A 20,672-nucleotide genomic window follows, 5' to 3' on the forward strand; every position below is an offset into this window, starting at 1 on the left:
TTCTGTAGTTTCTCAGAGATTGACAATGGTGTAACAACCTAAACTGGTCTCTCTAAGTATCAATAAATCTGTGGTTCTTGACAATTTCTTAGTATTTTTATTTAATATCCCCATCCATTCATTCATTCACTCGCTCATTCATCGACAATGTGTGAGAGGAACCAACATGCATTTGACATAACTTCAAATTTTTGTCCCAAACTATTTGATTGCTATTTTTTATAATTTCTTTCATGTTTATACAGTTTCTGTTTGTGTAAGTATTCGATTTCCACTGTGGCTTGTTTTGGAATTTATCTATTCATTTATTTTATTTAATTATTTACAATGCAAATGACACTAATGTAATAACATTGAAAGATGAAATAATAAGGTAGTCCTTGTGCTATTTTTCTTCCAAATTTATAAGTGACAAAGTCCAAGATGAGATTAGAATTTCACGTGTACAATTTTTATAAAATTTTAGTCCAAAATAAACATTAAAACTATAAATTTTAAATTTAGATGGCTTGAATTAATAAATTAACTGGAAATATTCCACTCAATTGCTACTTGTAACGAATAATATTGATTTATTTCAGAAAATTTTGAACCATTCAAGAAACACAAACTTGTAAACACTAAGCTCGGCATAAAGCTGTAACCCCTCTAATGTTCCTATTGATGTAATGTATAAGATCCCTGAAACAATTAATTTTCAAAGGCTTCTTTTGGCATGGATCTGTAAGCCTCCATATTCTATAATTTTCCTTACTGTTGTAATAAATAGGTTAAAATTTCATCAAGCAATTTCAAATAGGTTCATCAAGCAGGAATCTGCTGAGAAGCACCCGCCAACACACTGGCCGTGTGAACATAGCACTCCTAGGATGACGCCAACCTTGCAGACTGTTACAGATGTTACAGTAACGTCCTTTCCCGCCAAAGTCGCCGATTGGTGCGAGAGAAAGGCGCCAACCGCCCCCATTGGTGCAAGCGAAAGGCAGCATGAGAAAGAGGCACCACTGCAAGATGGAGTGTTCTACTATATAAGCGGACATGCGCTCACATCTCTTCACATTGCTCCCGATCAGTCGCTTTAGTTCTGTCTTGTCTCTAGTGCAAACTCAGGATATTCCCGCCAACCACGCAGGGGTGCCAACGAAACGGACTTTTTGGCGGGTTCTGCTATAAACTACATTTCACCATGAAGCTGGTGAGTCTAAAGTGTTCATTATGAAGTGGATAGTTTTGTGTGCTGCTGATAATATCTGAATCATTAGATTAATGGTAACTGTTTGTAATTGGTTAGAATCTAGATCATTATTTAGATAGGTGTCGTTTGTGATTAGTTAGGATCTAGATCATAATAATTATAGACAAGTTAGGTATTGTTAGTGATTGATTGAAATCTAGATCATTAGACAGTTGTAGTTTGTGATTGGTAAGAATCTAAATCATTAGATAGATAGGTGTCGTTTGTGATTGGTTAGGATCTAGATCATAATATAGATAAGTTAAGTATTCTTCGTGATTGGTTGAAATCTAGATAACTAGACAGTTGTAGTTTGTGATTGGTAAGAATCTAAATCATTAGATAGATAGATGTCGTTTGTGATTAGTTAGAATCTAGATCATTGGAAAGACAGTTGTAGCTTGTGATAGATCAGCATCTGAATCATAAGATAGATAGGAATGGTTTGTGATTGGTTGAAATCTAGATCTTCAGATGAATATTAATTGTTTGTGATTGGTTAAAATCTAGATCTTAGAAACATATTTTTGTAGCTTGTGATTTGTTAGAATGTAGATCACTAGATACAAAGTTGTAGTTTGTGATTGGATAGAATCTTGGATTTAGATCATAGATAGTTTTCGTTTATGAGTGGGTAGAATCTGGTGGGTAGACTTATTTATGGTAGACTCTTTAGATAGGTGGATGTCGTTCGTGAAAAATTTTGAAAATAGTTTTGATAATAAGTTCATTGACTAGTAGATGATATAGTTTGTGATAGTTTATATTAAATTACAGTTCTGATAAATTGTAGTGGGAAGATGAGATATTTTCATAGGAATATAACGAATAATAACGTATTCTCTGATTGTTCCAATACACAAGTTTTTAAGTTCAGTTTTGTGATTGGATAAGATCTAGAATTCAGATAGATAAGCAAAACTTGTGACATTTTCAAAGATAGTTTTGATCTTCATTGAGCAATGTATGTGCTTTCCAATGATATCAGAGTTTCTATTAGCTCATGAAGTTTAGATCATTTCTACTGTGGAATGAGATATTTTCGTAGACAAGGATAAGGAATAACGTTATTGTTAATTCTCTCGATACACAAATCTTTGAGTAAGAGAGGAACAGTTTTGTATGCTACCATAAGAGTCTTAACCATGTACTGAAAGATACAGTTCGCGATAGATTGAAAAAGAAAATATCATCTAGACTCTCCGATGTATTTGTGCTACAATTGCACGCAAATTTAACTGTGTTATATGATTTTTCTTGATAAAATAACCATAACTCATTCGAAAGCGTCTAGAGCTCACAAATAGTTAATGAAAAATTGAAACTCGAGACACATTCAACCAGTTTGCATGAATCTAATTTCCTTTGGTTTCCCTTATAAAAATAGTTGAACAAGTGAAATAAGCTCCCTCACTATCGAAATACATAATATCTTCAAATGAGCTTTGGTTATTTTCATTATAGGTTAGGTGATTAGTTATTCTTCTTTTGAAGTTCAAGTTGTCTAAGCTGGTTTGTAGAAGAATATATTGAATCTCTTTATTCAGTAATGTAAGAGTAGGCCTACCGCACAATCTTTTCCTCTCTGTCTATCACATTCCTTCAGTTGTATACTATATTATTGTTCTGTACTTGTTAAGCTGTTTGTGATATTTCAAACTATTGAAGTAGAATCACAAAAATAAAATTGTGTGCACCATAGTGAGTCTATTCTCATCTTATGAAAACTCTACAATTTTATCAGAAGATTCAATTTATAGAATTATTGGAACTGATTGAATATTGCTGGTATGCATCATCATACAATTCATTCCTTGATCAGAGTAATCGAAAGAAAACACCAAATTATTGATACCTCATGAACGGTAAAAATCATAATGGGTTATGTTTTCCACTATATTTGTGATTGATAACTAATCTGTATTTCATTAATAGTACTGTTTAATTAGTGGCTCACTCCATTTTATCAATAGATAGAATTTGAGATGTTGAATTAAATTTAGAATAAATTGGGGAAAATATCATCAGCAACTTCACAAGCTACTTTGATATTTCTTGTAATCAGCCAATCAGTTATTTCAGGAGAGTAGTCAAGATGTTTAGTAATTCCAAACTTCTATACTTGAGAAATGAGCATATAGTTTGAAAGAACGGAGCTCTGCAAGCATTGTGCACTATATAATTTTAATTACAAAACGGTATTCTTGTATCGAACTCAGTATTAGCATTAATTTCATAAACAATATGCAATAAATTCTATAAAAGAAATATATTCATATGATTAGTATGATTAGTATTTCAATTAGTGCATTGAAACAGAATGTTTAGCTCCAGCAATTATTGTTATTCATATAACAATAGTGCTAAATTCTGAATAGACAACCTAGAGTGAAACTACCATCACTCTCAATAGAGTGAAAATCTCTTTCTTGTCAAAAATAAATGTTTTCAGAAAGATCTATCACGGAGCAATACATTGAAACTACTCAAAATACAACTTTCAAGTTTCCATAAAACTATCACATCTCAAATGATGCTCACATTCTATGAAGTGGAAGAAAATTATTGTAATCTATAAACAAATTAAAATAATACAATGAAGCTTCATTGATGTTGAAAATATTATTATTAATATCAGTTAATTTAATTTAAATCCAGTATAGAGAGTAGTTTAAACTAGTAGTGAGTAAACTATTAAGTATAATTTAATAGAAACATGTTTTCATGTTGTACCTCAGTCAATATTACCATAGAGAAACAATAGCATGAGTAGACATCCCATGGTATAGGGCGTTTATGTCGCAACTTTTACTGTTATCTCAAGCCGATAGTCCACGTGATTCTTTCCCGTGAAGCTGTGTGACGCTGGTAGTCTCTCACACTGTGCCGTTCATACACTCTCACCCCAACGAAACAGTAAAAACCGACAGTAATCGATAATAATCGGCTTGAGATAACAGTAAAAGTTGCGACATGAACGCTCTGTATCATGGGATATCTACTCAAGCCATTGTTCATCTATGATATTACAAACTTCATGGCCTGGCCCCTGTTTCATAGAAATTTAGAAGTCCTGTAATACAGGAACAGCTGATTTTATCGGCTATATTGAACATGTAATTTATTGGAATGGTGATTCTCCTGTATTACAGGACTTGTAACTTTTATGAAACAGGCCTCTGGTTACACAAAAACCGGTTGAATTTCAATCGTGATTAATTTCAAAAGAACCAATCAAGGGAGGAGTTTTTGGAAAGAAGGCTTCTCTGATCAGTTCTTGTGAAGTTAATCTAGATTAAATTTCTACCGGCTTTTGTGCAACCGGATTCAAGTGTTTTTTAATCATAAAAGCTATCAGCAGACAGGGTGATCCACAAGCAATAAATTTCGTATGGAATGAACAAGAAAACATACTTTTCAATTCAAAAGTCTTGTTCAATTTTTTTGAAAAAATTATCACAATAACGTTTCTGTTGAAGAATTTAATCTGTTGAAAATGATCGCGAGACGGTCGAGTTAGTAAGTGGAAGAGTTTGATTATTTACTTCAATATTTGACTGCATGTCGTGTGGAAAACATAAAAAAGTTTGAGGATTCAATCATTAAAATAATATCAACGATCAACCTCATCTACCAGAAGCTATTGCACAAGGTTTAATACGTTAAGTTCTACAAAACTCATAAGAATTAACCTTGGACGAATCTTTGTCATCAGTTTCAATTTCCATACTATCAACAATAATTTGAGTGAATCTCCAGCAATTTACGATGTGAGGAATCCTGTGGTTCCACAAAAAATTACAACTCAGTTAGAGTTCTAACAGTTGCGGTAGAATTTGAGAGGAAGAAACATGATAAATATTCTACATTTTCTTAGAGGCGAAATAAAGATAGTAATCCAAATGTTTAATGTGCATAGCTGCACGAAGCAATGTGAAGTAATAAACTGTGTGAATGTTGTTGAATTTATGATGAAACTATAAGTGAGAAGTTCATAATATTATTATGTTTGGCGGCTGTGTTTATGATGTGGATATTTAGAAAGGATGATGAGAGGTATAAATGTGGAGGGAAATTGAGCGTGGGGAAAGAGAAGAAGAAAATGATTAGAAAGAGGAGAAGCAGAACAAGAAAAGAGGATGAATATGTGATAAATCATGATTATTGGCAGAATAAGAAGAAAGAAGAGAAGTAGAAATAAGTCTATTTGGGAACATGATGTGTTGAACGAGAATAGGAGAAGAATTATTAGCATCAACTGTGAAGATATCAGAAAACGGGAAAATATTCGAAATTACAAATTTTATATTAGATGGTATCAGGAGAGAAGAAGGAGAAAACTTTTTGTAATAGGCGGAAACGATAGTGGACTTGTGAGAGAGAAAAAGGGGAGAATATATGAAAGACAAGGAGAAGAGAAGAAGAAGGTGATGATGGAGCAGAATAAGAATGAGGGGAGGAGAATAAAATGGGGAGCATGCTGTGGATGGAAAAAAATGGGAGAAGGTGAAGAAGAAGAAGAAGAAGAGGAAGAAGAGGAAGAAGAAGGAGAAGAAGAAGAAAAAGGAGGAGAGTACGAAGAAGAAGAGGAAGAAGAAGAGAAGAAGAAGAAGAGAAGAAGAAGAAGAAGAAAAAGAAAGAGAAAAAGGAAAAAGATGAGAAGAAGAAAGAAAAAAGTAGAAGGGGAAGAATGAGAAGGAAAATATTATGAAGAAGGAAAATCAGAAACATGACAAAAGAGAAGGAAAGTATTACAGATCGATAAAATGGAAGGAGCAAAATAATAGTAATGACTAATAGTATCCGACAAGGATACTTCGATTATAAAGAGCAAATTATTGGAACAGAAATGGAGAGAAGTGAATTCTTGGTGAATAATAATGTTTTGAAGGATAAATTTAAGAGGAGAAAAAAAATGATTGAAAGAAGGGAAGAGAGAAGAAGGAGTGAGAATTATGAGAAGTCAAGGAGCAGCAGAAGAAAGAGAAAGATGAAGAAAAAGTAATATGGGTGAGTAGAGGAATAATATGAGGAAAATAGGAAGAAGTGGGAATGAGGGATGAGAATAGAATAGAATAGAATAGAATGACTGCCTTTATTTTATACCTGGGAGGGCGAAGTTAGGGCGCAGAGAGAGGAGAGAGTTGAGGGAAAAAGGAAAAGAGAAGACGAAGGAGAAAGAAGACGGAGAAGAAGAAGACAGAGAACTAGTGAAGAGAAATGATCTGATAAGTCACGAGTTGATCTCATGAGTTATGTGGACTGACTTGAGAGTTCATCTCCATTCTCTTTAGTTTTTGCAACTAGTGTAAAATTACAAGATTCGTGATCTCTAGTTTCAGACATTTTTCTCCGTGTTTTAGCTCTTGTCTGCAACTAATCTGAACCCTTTTATGACCGTATTTCATCTCAACTATAATAGTATTTCAGTATTAATTCCATGCCCTCGCTCAACAAGATACTCCTTTTATGGTATTGACAGAGAATTCAAAACTCGTGTTAGGGAATCTTACATATAGTACTTTTTAGAACTACGTTCATTTATCAATCCAAAAAATCTGGAGTGGCGCACTCACACAACTTTCCTTGCCGTTATGAAAATTGTTCACCTGACGCTAGTGTTCCCGCGCATCTCAAGTCTACTATTCAAATATTTGAGCCAGCTGGTGACAGGGCAATAACGCTGGAGACACACATGAGGTCTGCTATCTCTTCATAGTGAATTATTTAATAGAATCAACAATAATTTGCAATTGAATAATCACATTTTCTCGAATTTAAATCTTATTTTCAATTTTAGGTGAAAATGTTACTAAACATTAATTGTAGAGATTTTCATGCTCAATCTACTCCACTTGATTTTTTTTGTTTCAATTGTATCTGAAGCCTGATAATTGGGAATCTATCTGCATTGATGGGGCGGAGCTCCTGAATTTTTTACAGATATGGGACTTGTGGCAGTTGATAGAGCTTATCGATGACTATTTTAGGTATCAATTTGATCAAAATCGTTGGAGTCGTTTCCGAGAAAATCACGAAAAACCCTGTTTTTGACAACATTTTCGCCATTTTAGCCGCCATCTTGAATTGCATTTGATCGAAATTGTTCGTGTCGGATCCTTATAGTGGAAGGACCTTAAGTTCCAAATTTCAAGTCATTCCGTTAATTGGGAGATGAGATATCGTGTACACAGACGCACATACACTCATACACACACACACACACACACACACACATACAGACCAATACCCCAAAAAAAAAACAGTTTTTTTGGACTCATGGGACCTTGAAACGTATAGAAATTTAGAAATTGGGGTACCTTAATTTTTTCGGAAAGCAATACTTTCCTTACCTATGGTAATAGGGCAAGGAAAGTAAAAGGAATTAGAGCGTCATCCATCCAAAAACTCTCAAACACTTTCCAGGTATGATTGTGTTCTACAAAATCTTGTTTTCTCTTTGTAATAAATTATTTTAGGTATCTTTTAGGGAATCTCACAATCATAAAGAGCTATTTTTCAGAGCTGTGTCGATCCTGTTATGAACCCAGAAATTTTAAAGGTTCATTCATCATTAATTATTCATCCAAAGACTCTAAACCACTACATTACTTGTATGATTGTGTTCTACTAAATCTTGTTCTCTCTCTGGGTAGAATCATCCATGATTCTAGTCTACAATTAAAAGTCTGTTCGTTAATTACAGGTATAGTTCGGTTATTTCTTGATAAGTTAGTTGATTGTTCGGTTTTTTGAATCTATTACCTCTTATTTTATTTTAAATATAATCAGTGTAATATCATTTTAGTACTGTGCTCCCATATGCGGACAAGCTCCTTGAGCTTTGCATATGTGTATTATTTCTCAGTTGAAAACTTGTTTTCATTTGTATAAAGATGTTTTAAGTTATGTATTTTCTTTGACTGAGAATAAACATTTTATTTATTTATTATTCAATTCAGATACTCATAAAGGGAGTAGTTATTATTCTTATGATTGTGATACTAGGTGCCGGTTGCACAAAAGCCGGTTAAAGTTTAATCATGAATAATTTTACGGAAACCTATAGAGAATCCGTCTTATCAGAAAGGCCTTCTCTGTCTAGTTCATGTGAAATTAATCACGGTTGAAATTTAACCGGCTTTTATGCAACTGGGCCTTACAGTAGCGCATAACCTACATAATGTTTAAACAATTTAAGACAAAATTAGGAAATTAAAGAAGTTTTGGGCAATAGCCTGTTTTTCCTTTTCCGACTACTGTATTGTTTACTCTATCCAATAAATAAATAAATATTGTATTATTCACAAATCATTCAGTAGTTATCAACTAATACAATAGTTTTGAAATTTCTCTTACATGCTCGATTCTGTTCCAATCAATAAATAAATATTGTATTATTGACAAATCATTCAGTAGTTATCAAAATATACGATAGTTTTAAAATTTCTCTCTCATGCTCGATTTTGTTCCAGCTCCTTTCAAGTACAATATTTTTCCCCATTCCTGTAATACCCTTTATAGAATGACACTCATTCCTCGTGGTTTGTTGATAAATGTTATCTACACTATAATAAAGGAAAGAACTGTCTTATACACGTACGGGATAGGAAAATTATGTTTGATACTTCATCATGTCTGAACTACTGGACTGATTAACATGAAATTTTGCATATAGATTCATAATTAACCAAGGATAGTTATATGCCTATTTCCAATTTGTCAAGATTTCATTACGTCAAGTTTCAGTTTATCATGTATTAAAATGGACCCTTGTGAAGCACGGGTTTCCTGTTAGTCCTTCATCAAATGATATTCATTTTCTCGTGGTCTATTGCTATATTGTATAGAGAGCTGTATTATATTTTCATATGAATTATGTAGGCTACTGTAGCTAACTGCGGAGAGTAATGTCATGAAGATAGCTCTAATTTAGGGCTGTTCGCACAGTGCGAGTTTGAACTAATAAATCTCAGCTTTTTCTATTTTATTTTATTTTATTATTTATTTAAAATGCAAATAACACTAATGTAATAACATTGAAAGATAAAATAATAAGGTAGTCCTTGTGCTATTTTTCTTCCAAATTTATAGGTGACAAAGTCCAAGATAAGGTTGGAATTTCACGTGTACAATTTTTATAAAATGTTCGTCCAAGCATTTAAAACTATAAATTTTGAATTTGAATGGCTTAAATTGATAAACTAATTAGAAATATTCCACTTTATCAGAAGGCAATTTAGGACCGAATTCACAGCCAAAACGAAGCTTGGTTTCAATGCCAGTTGATTCTAAATGAACAAAAAATCATATTACAAAACCAATTCAAAATAATTTGATTTGGAACCAACTGCCACTTAAAACTATTTTTCGTTTTTGGGGGAATTTGGGCCTGAGTGAATGTTAAGTTTCGTTTGCTATAAAGTGATTCATTTATAGAGATTGAGCCACCAATTCAGCATATACTATTAAATTAAAGCTATGACAGTGGCACTTATTGGTGATCTGAATATTTGTAAGCTCTCAAAGTGATGAAAAATTCGAGTAGGATCATTGGAAAATTCCACATTCAAAGTACTAGTAGTTCTGTGAGCAGTAGACCCCGCGCTCAGTAAGTTACATTGACCTGTTGTTATGTTTTCTCAAAAATCAATAAATAATTTATCAATTTAAAACGTCTAGAAAAAATCCTAAATAAATATAGAGCTTTCTGTCCTATCGTACCGTGACGTGTCCTCCCGGAATGTGAGTGTGAGCGCTGTTATCAGGCCTGGCTGCAACTGTCTACAACGTTTATGGAAAGATACGATTTTCAAGATGTTCGATGTTTTTGAACGGGTAGTATTATAGTCAACTGTCTCCTGACGTTGATGGAAAGATAAATTTTCAAGATGTTCGATGTTTTTGAACAGGTAGTATTATAGTCCACTAGACTGCTGATTTATGATGAATAATTCTATAGTCTGATTTTTACGGTAATATTGGCGTATGAAGGAGGCTCCTTTTTCCTTTTATATTATCCTTGAAATGAAAAATTTCCAAAAACCTTGTATATACGTCGACGCTCAATTTAAAAAGAAACATACCTGTCAAATTTCATGAAAATCTATTACCGCGTTTCGCCGTAAATGCGCAACATAAAAGCATATAAACATTTAAACATTAAGAGAAATGCCAAACCGTCGACTTTAATCTTAGACCTCACTTCGCTCGGTCAATAAAATGCGTTATGCACTGTATTTCCCAAAAAATCTCCATTCACTGAGAATGATGTCCACATAACCCCTTGACTTTAACAGAGGTAACAAATTGAATGATGATGGAAGACCATTCTCTTCAAAAACCGTTTCAAAAATATTTCTACAACTCGAGATGATTTAGTCACGATCGGATCTATTGAATGAAAATTACGACCCACCATCTTCAAAACTTATCAAACATCTCCAGTAAAACACATCTCGATACAAAGTTTTTGAGCTCCATTCTCACCTAAATCAATTGACCCTTTTTCCATTCATAAAAATCGATTTCATAACTCCATATTTACTCAGTACTTTCCATCTATAGTGAGAGTGAATTCAGAGTGTCAAATTTTCTCATAATCATCATTAATGTTCCTTATTCAACCAATCCTGACAGTTTAAAGTGAACCTCACCATATCTCTTCAAACAGTATATAAACTCAATAAAAATCTCTTGACCACTGTTTATAGAAATATTATGCAACCAAATTGAAATTGAATTGGATAATTTTATGCTCCAATCACGACTTGTGCTCTGGTGAAGAATGGAGTAAAAAGTGGTGATAGCTTTAGGCTATAAAATAAAATCTACATCACGAGGTGATAGTCTATTACTCCTGTAAACTAATCTTGAATCAGGGTTGGTTGTATTTTTGAGGCCAGTTGGAAAAATGTGAAATTATGAGGCCAATTAGCCAATCAATTATTATCTGATGAGGGCGTGAGATATACGGTGAGCTCACTTTATTCCATTATCTTCTTCCTTTGTTCTAACTTGGAGTGGATTAGTATTTAGTGAACCAATAAACTGCTCTCTATAAATACATTTTGTTCGTCTTCTTCCAGTGATTCACAGCACTCGTATCTCTAGATTCAGAAGCAGAGAATCGTTTATCACATGAATGTATGAAAAATAATTCCAATCCAATTTGGTCCTCAACCAATATACAAGACTGAACCAATCGTATCATTTTACAAATTCTATCTTATCTTCATCTTACCATATCTTTCCAAATTACATATTTACCATATCTTTATATCTTAGAACTCTTTCTTATCATATCTTTACAAACAATACCCTTTACAATTCAAGCCAAAATTGGATAAATTATTAAGCTATAATCCTATACTATTGAACGAGCAACTTCTGTTTATATGTTTATATGTTCAGATGTTTAGATGTTTGGATGTTTATATGTTTATATGTTAGTATTTCACCGGATCTCGAAAACGGCTCTACCGACTCTCACGAAATTCAGAACATAGTAGGTTTATAATATAAAGATTCGATTGCACTAGGTCTCATCCCTGGGAAAACTTGCTGAAGGTCATTAAAAGGATGATTATTATTCATCCTTGGGAAAACAACTGAAAACAATTATTCCGTCGTCTGTTGATGATGTAAGTGAGTGAGCGAGTTCATGTGTGTGGGACTGTGTCAATATTATGACTCGGCTGTTGAACTTTTGTAATCATTCAATTAGGTACTTAGTGCCGGTTGCAGAAGAGCCGGGTTATTTTCAATCCTGATTAATTCTAGTAGATACCTCTTTTTCAAATGGTCTTCTCTGATTTGGTTCACGTGAAGTTAATCAGGATTGAAATCCAACCAGGTTTTGTGCAACTGTGCCTTTGTGAGGGAAACTTTTGCATTCCTCAGGGAATTAATTTTAATTTAATGTGATTGGATAGAACATTTCTGTATGAATGTTGTTATAATTTCTTCTTTCGTAACAGATTTTCTGTGCTCTTGTACTCCAGAGCGAAGCTTGGTCCCCGACATTAATGATGATGATGGAAAAATATATATATCTAGAACCTGGAATCATTCTCTAGTATTAGACATGTTATTCTATGATGTATTTGTATTCTTACGGAGCTATATGTATGAGTATAAAGTAGGCAGATCTCATCCAAGCTTATATGATGAGAAACAATCATTATTTTATGACATTCTGATGCTCTTTCTGTCTCTCATGGTCGAGGTTCGAGGGCTAGGGACTCTGGGTGTTTGTCTCGACTTATTTATTCATCCATTTACAAAATCATGTAATCACGTCAATGCTTGGAAAATAATAGATGGGATTACCCCAAAACTTTCCAATACTCAAATGCACTCAGGAATAAACTCCAATCTTGATAGATCAACCAATCAACAATCACATTCAGTATTCATGACTCCATATACACTATTGCATTCTTCCGAACGATGTTCACCAGAGTTCAATATTGTAGCTATAATCTCAGTTTATAATTCCATTGCAGTTTCTAATATTGCATGGTTATTGATATAATTTCAAATCACACCAATTAATTGCAGCCAGTTGGAAGATTTATTTGATCTTGAATGCTAGATTAAGCTTATTTAATTGGATGATGGAAAACTCAAACAAAGCGAGTTGAGGTGTGTTGTGACCTGTACAATACAAGTCTTGTAGAATATTTCATAGAACAACTTGTTTATCTGTTATTTATTTTTCAAGTAATGTATTTTCTCTGGATTTCTTCTACAGATAGTGCTGGCGCTCTTCATCGGAGCGTCTGCTGCTGCCAAATTGGACAACACCTACCTCCCTCCCTCGGGTGCCGGTACCTCTGGAGGAAGTCCTGGAGCCATCTCGCCTCCGTTCGGAGGTGGAGGTAGACCTGGAGGTCCCGGAGGCTTCCCAGGAGGACCTGGAGGTGCAGGATTCCCAGGAGGTCCAGGATTCCCAGGAGCTGGAGGTCGTCCAGGAGGTGCCGGATTCCCAGGAGCATCTGGTCCCGGAGGTGCAGGATTTCCAGGAGCTGGAGGTCGTCCAGGTGGTCCAGGAGCTGGTGGATTCCCAGGAGGTCCAGGATTCCCAGGAGCTGGAGGTCGTCCAGGTGGTCCAGGAGCTGGTGGGTTCCCAGGAGGTCCAGGATTCCCAGGAGCTGGAGGACGTCCAGGAGGTCCAGGAGCTGGTGGATTCCCAGGAGGTCCAGGAGGAGCAGGATTCCCAGGAGCCGGAGGTCGTCCAGGAGGTGCCGGATTCCCAGGAGCATCTGGTCCCGGAGGTGCAGGATTTCCAGGAGCTGGAGGTAGACCAGGAGGCCCAGGAGCTGGAGGATTCCCAGGAGGCCCAGGAGCTGGAGGACGTCCAGGTGGTCCAGGAGCTGGTGGGTTCCCAGGAGGTCCAGGATTCCCAGGAGCTGGAGGACGTCCAGGAGGTCCAGGAGCTGGTGGATTCCCAGGAGGTCCAGGAGGAGCAGGATTCCCAGGAGCCGGAGGTCGTCCAGGAGGTGCCGGATTCCCAGGAGCATCTGGTCCCGGAGGTGCAGGATTTCCAGGAGCTGGAGGTAGACCAGGAGGCCCAGGAGCTGGAGGATTCCCAGGAGGCCCAGGAGCTGGAGGATTCCCAGGAGGTTCAGGAGGTGGTTTCCCAGGTGCTGGTGCTCCTTCAGGTCCATCAGGCCCCATTATCCCCATCATATCCCAGACTAACCAGCCAAACCTTGGAGATGGATCCTACTCATGGAGGTGAGTAATTCACTTAAATTTGCTCATATGAAGCTCTGTTGCTATAAAATATCTTTCTTCCCATTTTGAACATACTCAAACATTCCATCTAGTAATATCTATACAATTCAATTCTCTACTTCCAAGCGATAATCACTTTACAAATAATCAAAATAACAATCAACTAGAACTGGAATTGTGTCTCTGGACGGAACGTAATTATTCATTTCTAGTTCAAAAGAGTAAATACAATAGAAGAAGAAAAGGAAGGCCAAGGAATATATGGACAGATGGACAGAGCAGGATTTGAGAACGCTTGGAGTTCGAAACTGAAAAAGACAGGCAGTCGATCGGGACAGATGGAGTTGTTTTGTAAGGGAGGCCGAGGGTTGTAGCGACCTGTAGAGCTGAGGAGTAGTAGTTGTAGCTCAAAAAAATTCGACTAATCTGTAAATTCACTTTGTGAGCAGCCCAAATATTGAACATTATATCTCTACAACAGTATTTAAATGTTTAATGTATAATATTCTAATTATATCAGGGCTACTTACTCAATTCAATAAAAAGACACATATGTTGTCAAACTCTGAACAGTTTTATTTTGTTCAGGACCATGGTTTCGTGACCACACAGGTCATTTCCGTGACCTGGAAAATGTGACCTGTGTAGGAAAACTGTGTAGAATTTGACAACATATGTGTGTTTTTATCCAATTTTGGAACGGTTCTACAATATTCACAGTGACTCTGTTGAATTCTCACTCACTTACTTACTCCCTTGCTCTACAGGTCACTACAACCTTTAGCCTCCCTCACATAGCCTCTCCACCTCTCCCGATCCTATCCGATTAAATCAGGCTTATATAAACTTATTTGGACATTTTGAATTTTGAAGGTTGACGTAAGGAATAGAATGTATGAATGTACCAAAGAAAACTATCGATGATATGTTCAGATTAAACAAATGTTCCTTGTGTGAGAATGTGAGAACAAATGAGAAAAAATGTGTAAGAAAAATGTGAGAATAAATGTTCTTTATTTTAGATTGAACGAATAGATTGTCATATCCATTACAACTACCATTGTTCCCCTTCCAGCTACGAATCAGGCAACGGAATCAGAGCCCAGGAACAGGGCGCCCAGAAACCCGGCCCCGAGGGTCCAGGAACGGCAGCCCAGGGCGCCTTCTCCTACACGGGCACCGACGGCCAGACCTACTCCATCACCTACACAGCCGACGAGAACGGATTCGTGCCTCAGGGCGCTCATCTGCCTACGCCGCCACCAATACCCGAGGAGATCCTCAAGGCGCTCGAGAAGAATGCTGCTGACGAGGCCGCTGGTATCTTCGATGATGGACAGTACAAACCTGCTCCTGGTGCAGGTAAAATTGATTAATTCACGTCTGAATCTATTGATATTGACATCAAATTTGATTATAGGTTGGAGTTTATTAATGTAACTAACATAAGAATCTGAAAATGAAAATCAAAAAAGTTTATTAATGAAACTAACATGAGAATCTGAAAATGAAAATCAAAAAACTGAAGCTGAAAATCCATTTATGAATGTGTAATCATCTCCAATGATGGATGGTTCAAACTGGTTTCTGGCGCTGGAATAATTGATTAATTTCAAGTCTAAATCTATTAATTGAATTGTGAGTTGGAGTTTATTAATAAATAGATACAGGCAACTGGAATTTTAGATTAATTCAAGTCTAAATCTATTTATATTGACATATAAATTGGATTATATGTTAGAATTCATTAATAACTAGTATCTCCAATGATGGATGGTTCAAACCGGTTTATGGCGCTGGAATAATTGATTAATTTCAAGTCTAAATCTATTAATTGAATTGTGAGTTGGAGTTTATTAATAAATAGATACAGGCAACTAGAATTTTAGATTAATTCAAGTCTAAATCTATTTATATTGACATATAAATTGGATTATAGGTTAGAGTTCATTAATAAATAGATACAGGCAACTAGAATTTTAGATTAATTCAAGTCTAAATCTATTCATATTGACATATAAATTGGATTATAGGTTAGAATTCATTGATAACTAGTATCTCCAATGATGGATGGTTCAAACTGGTTTCTGGCGCTGGAATAATTGATTAATTTCAAGTCTAAATCTATTAATTAGATTGTAAGTTATAGTTTATCAATAAATAAATACAGGCAACTGGAATTTTAGATTATGGACAGTATGAATAGGCTCCCGGTGCTGGTAAATACAAAATTGACTTCTCATGACCAATAATGATCTAAAATCATCTATCAAATTACATATACTAATTATACTGATCTATTCATAACAACATATTGACATAAGATTGTTCTAAGAATGGAACTGAATCGAATTCTACCAAATTGAAAATTACAATTGGTAGTCAAACGTTTGAAGTAGTTCCATCGGGTTACAATCACCAAGTTCTCAGTTGGATATGGAATAGCCTATTATTATTAATAGTGAGCCGACATTGCAATAATTTTGTTATATTGTTCCCATTCAACCCAGATATTGTACATTCGATGGAGACAAAGTATATATAATTCAATATTTGGAAAATCAATAATCACTACTGAGGATTGAGATAAAGTGAGAAGGATAATCCATTGGAAAAATGCAATAAAGAACGATGGAAACTACATTCATGGTTTACGTTGGTTGGCCAGTTAAATTTCACAGGAGAGAAAAGAAACTGAATTAAAAAAATCAACTCTCATGCTATCGTTTGCGAAAATCGACTGACAATAACTATGATTTCAAGTTTCGAGAGAAGTATCAAACGTGATTGAAGAGAGAAGATTGAGGACTGAGAGAATAGATTGGAGAGATGTATGATTGACTTCAAAAAGTAGGTCGCTTGACCAGTATCTTGGGCGAAGTTCAATGTCGAGGCTACACAAGCAACGGTTTCTATTTATTGCGTCTGTGTTTCAGAAATCGCCGGCAAGTTCTATCTCAGTAACCAGAATACTCATCGATCTACATTATGGATCACGGGCATACAAAAACATATTTATTTATAGATTCTTTTTTGTGTAGTTGAGAAGTTGATATTGTGGTAATTATTCATATTGAATGGAAAAGACTAAGAAATTGTCAAAAACAACAGATCTATTGATACTTAGAAAGACCGGTTTCGGTTATTACACCATTGTCAATCTCAGATAAGCCCGGTCTTTCTAAGTATCAATAAATCTGTGGTTTTTGACAATTTCTTAGTCTTTTTCATTCAATTTATAGATACACAGATTGTTCTTTTCTAATCGACTTCTTCATTGATAAAATTTATGATCCATCAGAACAGTTGAACAGTTGTTCAACAGAACAGTTGTTCTTCTTCATTTTTTGAATGAACAGCTCTATTAATCTTGTAAGTTAATTCTCGCTTGATGTATGTTATTTGAAATCTGGTGTGTTCTCTTGTATTTTGTGTTCGGATGGATATTAGTAATATATTAGATAACTCTTTGACGTGTCATATACTGCAGTTGCTTCCTAAAACGTTGCTTCTTTGATGCGGTACCATATGACGAATAAGTAAAGCTAAGTAATCAACTTCAACCAACAATTCATTGTTCCAGGAGGTGCCGGAGGTAGACCAGGTGGATTCCAGGGCGGTCAGGGAGGATTCCAGGGCGGTCAAGGTGGATTCCAGGGAGGTCAGGGAGGATTCCAGGGCGGTCAGGGAGGATTCCAGGGAGGTCAGGGAGGATTCCAGGGCGGTCAAGGCGGATTCCAGGGCGGTCAAGGTGGGCAGGGAGGTTACCAGACTGGTGGTGGACAAGGTAATAATTTTTCCAATATTTTTTCACTCTTCTATTGATATGAATATTGTGTCAATTATTGATGAAAGCGTGTAGTTATTTTGCGGAGGCTAATATTAAATTACATATTTGAATATTTTCGTCAGATTTCGTTCATCTAAATAGCAGATTATAAATTTTTATGTGATCTCAATGGATTAGAACCTTGCCCAATGATCATCCTTCTATACTTCCTCTTCTATTTTCTTCAACGTTCGGGGTGTTTGTCTCCCTCTATTATCAGTTCTCTTCTCTCAAATAACACTCTTAGTGCCGGTTGCACAACAGCTGGTTGAATTTCAACCGTGGTTAATTTCACGAGAACCAATCAGAGAAGCCGTCTCTCCAAAACCGCCTTCTCTGATTGGTTCTGGTGGAATTAATCATTGTTGAAACTTAGCTGGCTGTTCAGAAACCGGGCCTCAATATTCTCAAACCCCTCCAATAGATCGGACTTCTCCTTGATGTCTCCCGCAATATTTCTACATCTTCTTGGTATCCCAAATTTCTCTATCATTTTTCTGCAATATTTATTCATTTTTTTCAGGCGGTAGACCAGGCACATCCTTCCCTTCAGGACCATCAGGTGGTGGCTTCCCATCCTCAGGAACAGGCGGTGGATATCCTTCAGGATCAGGCGGTGGATATCCTTCAGGATCAGGCGGCCAGGGTGGATCCGCTGGTTACTCCTACCCCAAACCTGGAAAATAAATCGAGGAAAACTAATGTAACGAAAAATATCCAACCTAACAGAACTGAAAACGCTTATTCTTGTCTATGTGTAGTAGGATTTCTACTTTTATACAATAATTCTCAATTAGTTACCAGTAAGTGATAGGTTACAGTATTATTAGTAAAGAGCAAATCAAAAATCCAAAAAAATTAGAATAGATAGAGCGCGTACCCCAACAAAGTTACCATAGTTTTACAATTCTATTTTGGCTTCCATTGATCTGATTAAGAAAATTTCAATCTATTTCCTGCAGAAGAATAATATGTATATTTATAATAGTCCTCTCCAAGAATATACTTATTTATATTCAAGCAATATAAACCTAAAATGATATATTTGATTCATCATGAGTTACCATATTGGTCAATTTGTATCTTAGAATTCTCACAAAATGACTTTATTTGGTGGAATATGTCATATTGTGTCCATTACAATAAATTATACATTATCTTGAAAATTGTGCACAGTACAATCTCATGTACTCTAATAGTGTTTCAAAAATACCTTTTCTCCTAAAACCCAGAGTATAGCTAGGTAATATAAATGATTGTTAAACCTTCCCTTAGAATTCAGTTACCATTATGTATGATAGAGTACAAAGCTATATTACTCCAATTCCTTCCTGAAAACCTCAACATCCCTGACCTTTCATCCAAATCCTCAACCTGAAAAAAACTGTTAAATTATTCCTAAGTCTTTCAGTGATGTTGTGCCAGTTTCTCCAGTTTCAAAACGTGTTTCTTGAAGACATGTTATGATAAGGAGTTGACAAAACTATGAAATTTTCAAAATAGTATCGAATTTGTAAATATGAAAGATGTAAAGTATTTAATGTAAGAATAAATGTGTTTTATAACGAATTATTTGTTCTAATTTATTATGGATGTTTTCCTTCTCCTGAAATTGTGTATAGCCTACAGTTGTTACGTCATTAGGAACAAATCAGTATACTCATCTAAAAATTTGATATATTCCACGCAAAATAGAGGGTATTAGAGCATCATCCAGCAAGAAGAGATGATAATTTGTGGTTTCTTGATGAAGTTTCAAGATGACTTCGGTGTTCCTGTTCTAGAAAATACCTGGAACAAAAAGTCAATTTTTTAGAAAAATCCAGAAAATGGAACAAAATCTTCAAGACTATCTTCGAATTCCATTGGTAAAATAATTGGAGAATAATAATTCTTACTCACTGTTCCAACTCCTAACTATTATTTAGTATAATTTAGTATAATGTATTGGAGGGTTGAGTGTAAGAGAGGGCCGACTGCGCCCTAACTTCGCCCTCCCAGGTATAAAATAAAGGCAGTCATTCCATTCTATTCTATTCTATTCTATTCATTGCTTCTCTCAAAACTTGAATTCCTAAACTAAATTGATCTAGATTGTGGCTTCCCTCAATGAAATTGAAGGTCAAACAAATAAGAACTCCGATTGATTCGAATGCCATGTGTGGAAACCAATTCGAGCTTAAGCTGAGATCCACCACGTCACACAACGTCAACCAATCACGAGCGAAAACAGCTTGTTTGCCCGAAATAAGGCCACGCCCACAACGCGCTATCATTGGCTAAGCCGATACATCATCACACAACCTCCATTCGACAAAATCAATCGAATATTATTTCAAGTGTATGATTCTGTAGAAAGATGATTCAGAGACTGTAATTGACCAAGCGAAGTGAGGTCTAAGATACAAGTCGATGGTTTGGCATTTCTCTTAATGTTTAAATGTTTGAATGTTTATATGTTGCGCATTTACGGCGAAACGCGGTAATAGATTTTCATGAAATTTGACAGGTATGTTCCTTTTTCAATTGCTCGTCGACGTATATACAAGGTTTTTGGAAATTTTGCATTTCAAGGATAATATGAAAGAAAAAAGGAGCCTCCTTCATACGCCAATATTGGAGTAAAAATCAGACTATAGAATTATTCATCATAAATCAGCTGACAATTGATTACACAGATGTGTGGAGAAGCCAGTTCATTGCTGTATTTCCATAAGGTCTATAGTTTCAATCAGGTACTTGTGGATGAGAATACTGCGTGAGGTCCACTGTTCACAGAACTACTAGTGTAATCTTAATGATGATAATTATTGTAATCAAATAAATTTGATATTTTTAGAATGAAACAAAATATAATGCATCAATCAC

General features: G+C 35.4%; 1 protein-coding gene across 11 annotated transcripts; it reads left to right on the top strand.

The window, feature by feature from the left end:
• The first annotated feature begins 1,061 nt into the window (after nucleotides 1–1,061).
• Nucleotides 1,062–19,373, top strand: LOC111058170 (pupal cuticle protein 36a). Of its 11 annotated transcripts, none has more exons than XM_039438393.1 (7): nucleotides 1,062–1,195; nucleotides 12,990–13,212; nucleotides 13,408–13,575; nucleotides 13,834–13,975; nucleotides 15,051–15,337; nucleotides 17,559–17,762; nucleotides 18,328–19,373. In XM_039438393.1, exons 1-7 carry the CDS (start codon nucleotides 1,187–1,189, stop codon nucleotides 18,489–18,491), a joined length of 1,197 nt encoding a protein of 398 aa, XP_039294327.1. In that variant the 5' UTR covers nucleotides 1,062–1,186; the 3' UTR covers nucleotides 18,492–19,373. The 11 variants fall into 11 exon arrangements, with proteins under 11 accessions (XP_039294327.1, XP_039294315.1, XP_039294316.1 ...); XM_039438381.1 differs by having other exon boundaries at nucleotides 12,990–13,200; nucleotides 13,270–13,575; XM_039438382.1 differs by lacking the exon at nucleotides 13,408–13,575 and adding an exon at nucleotides 13,270–13,332 and having other exon boundaries at nucleotides 12,990–13,200; nucleotides 13,591–13,975.
• Nucleotides 19,374–20,672: the final 1,299 nt, after the last annotated feature.

The sequence above is a fragment of the Nilaparvata lugens genome, chromosome 11 (assembly GCF_014356525.2).
Source record: "Nilaparvata lugens isolate BPH chromosome 11, ASM1435652v1, whole genome shotgun sequence".
Classification (NCBI taxonomy): Eukaryota; Metazoa; Arthropoda; class Insecta; order Hemiptera; family Delphacidae; genus Nilaparvata; species Nilaparvata lugens.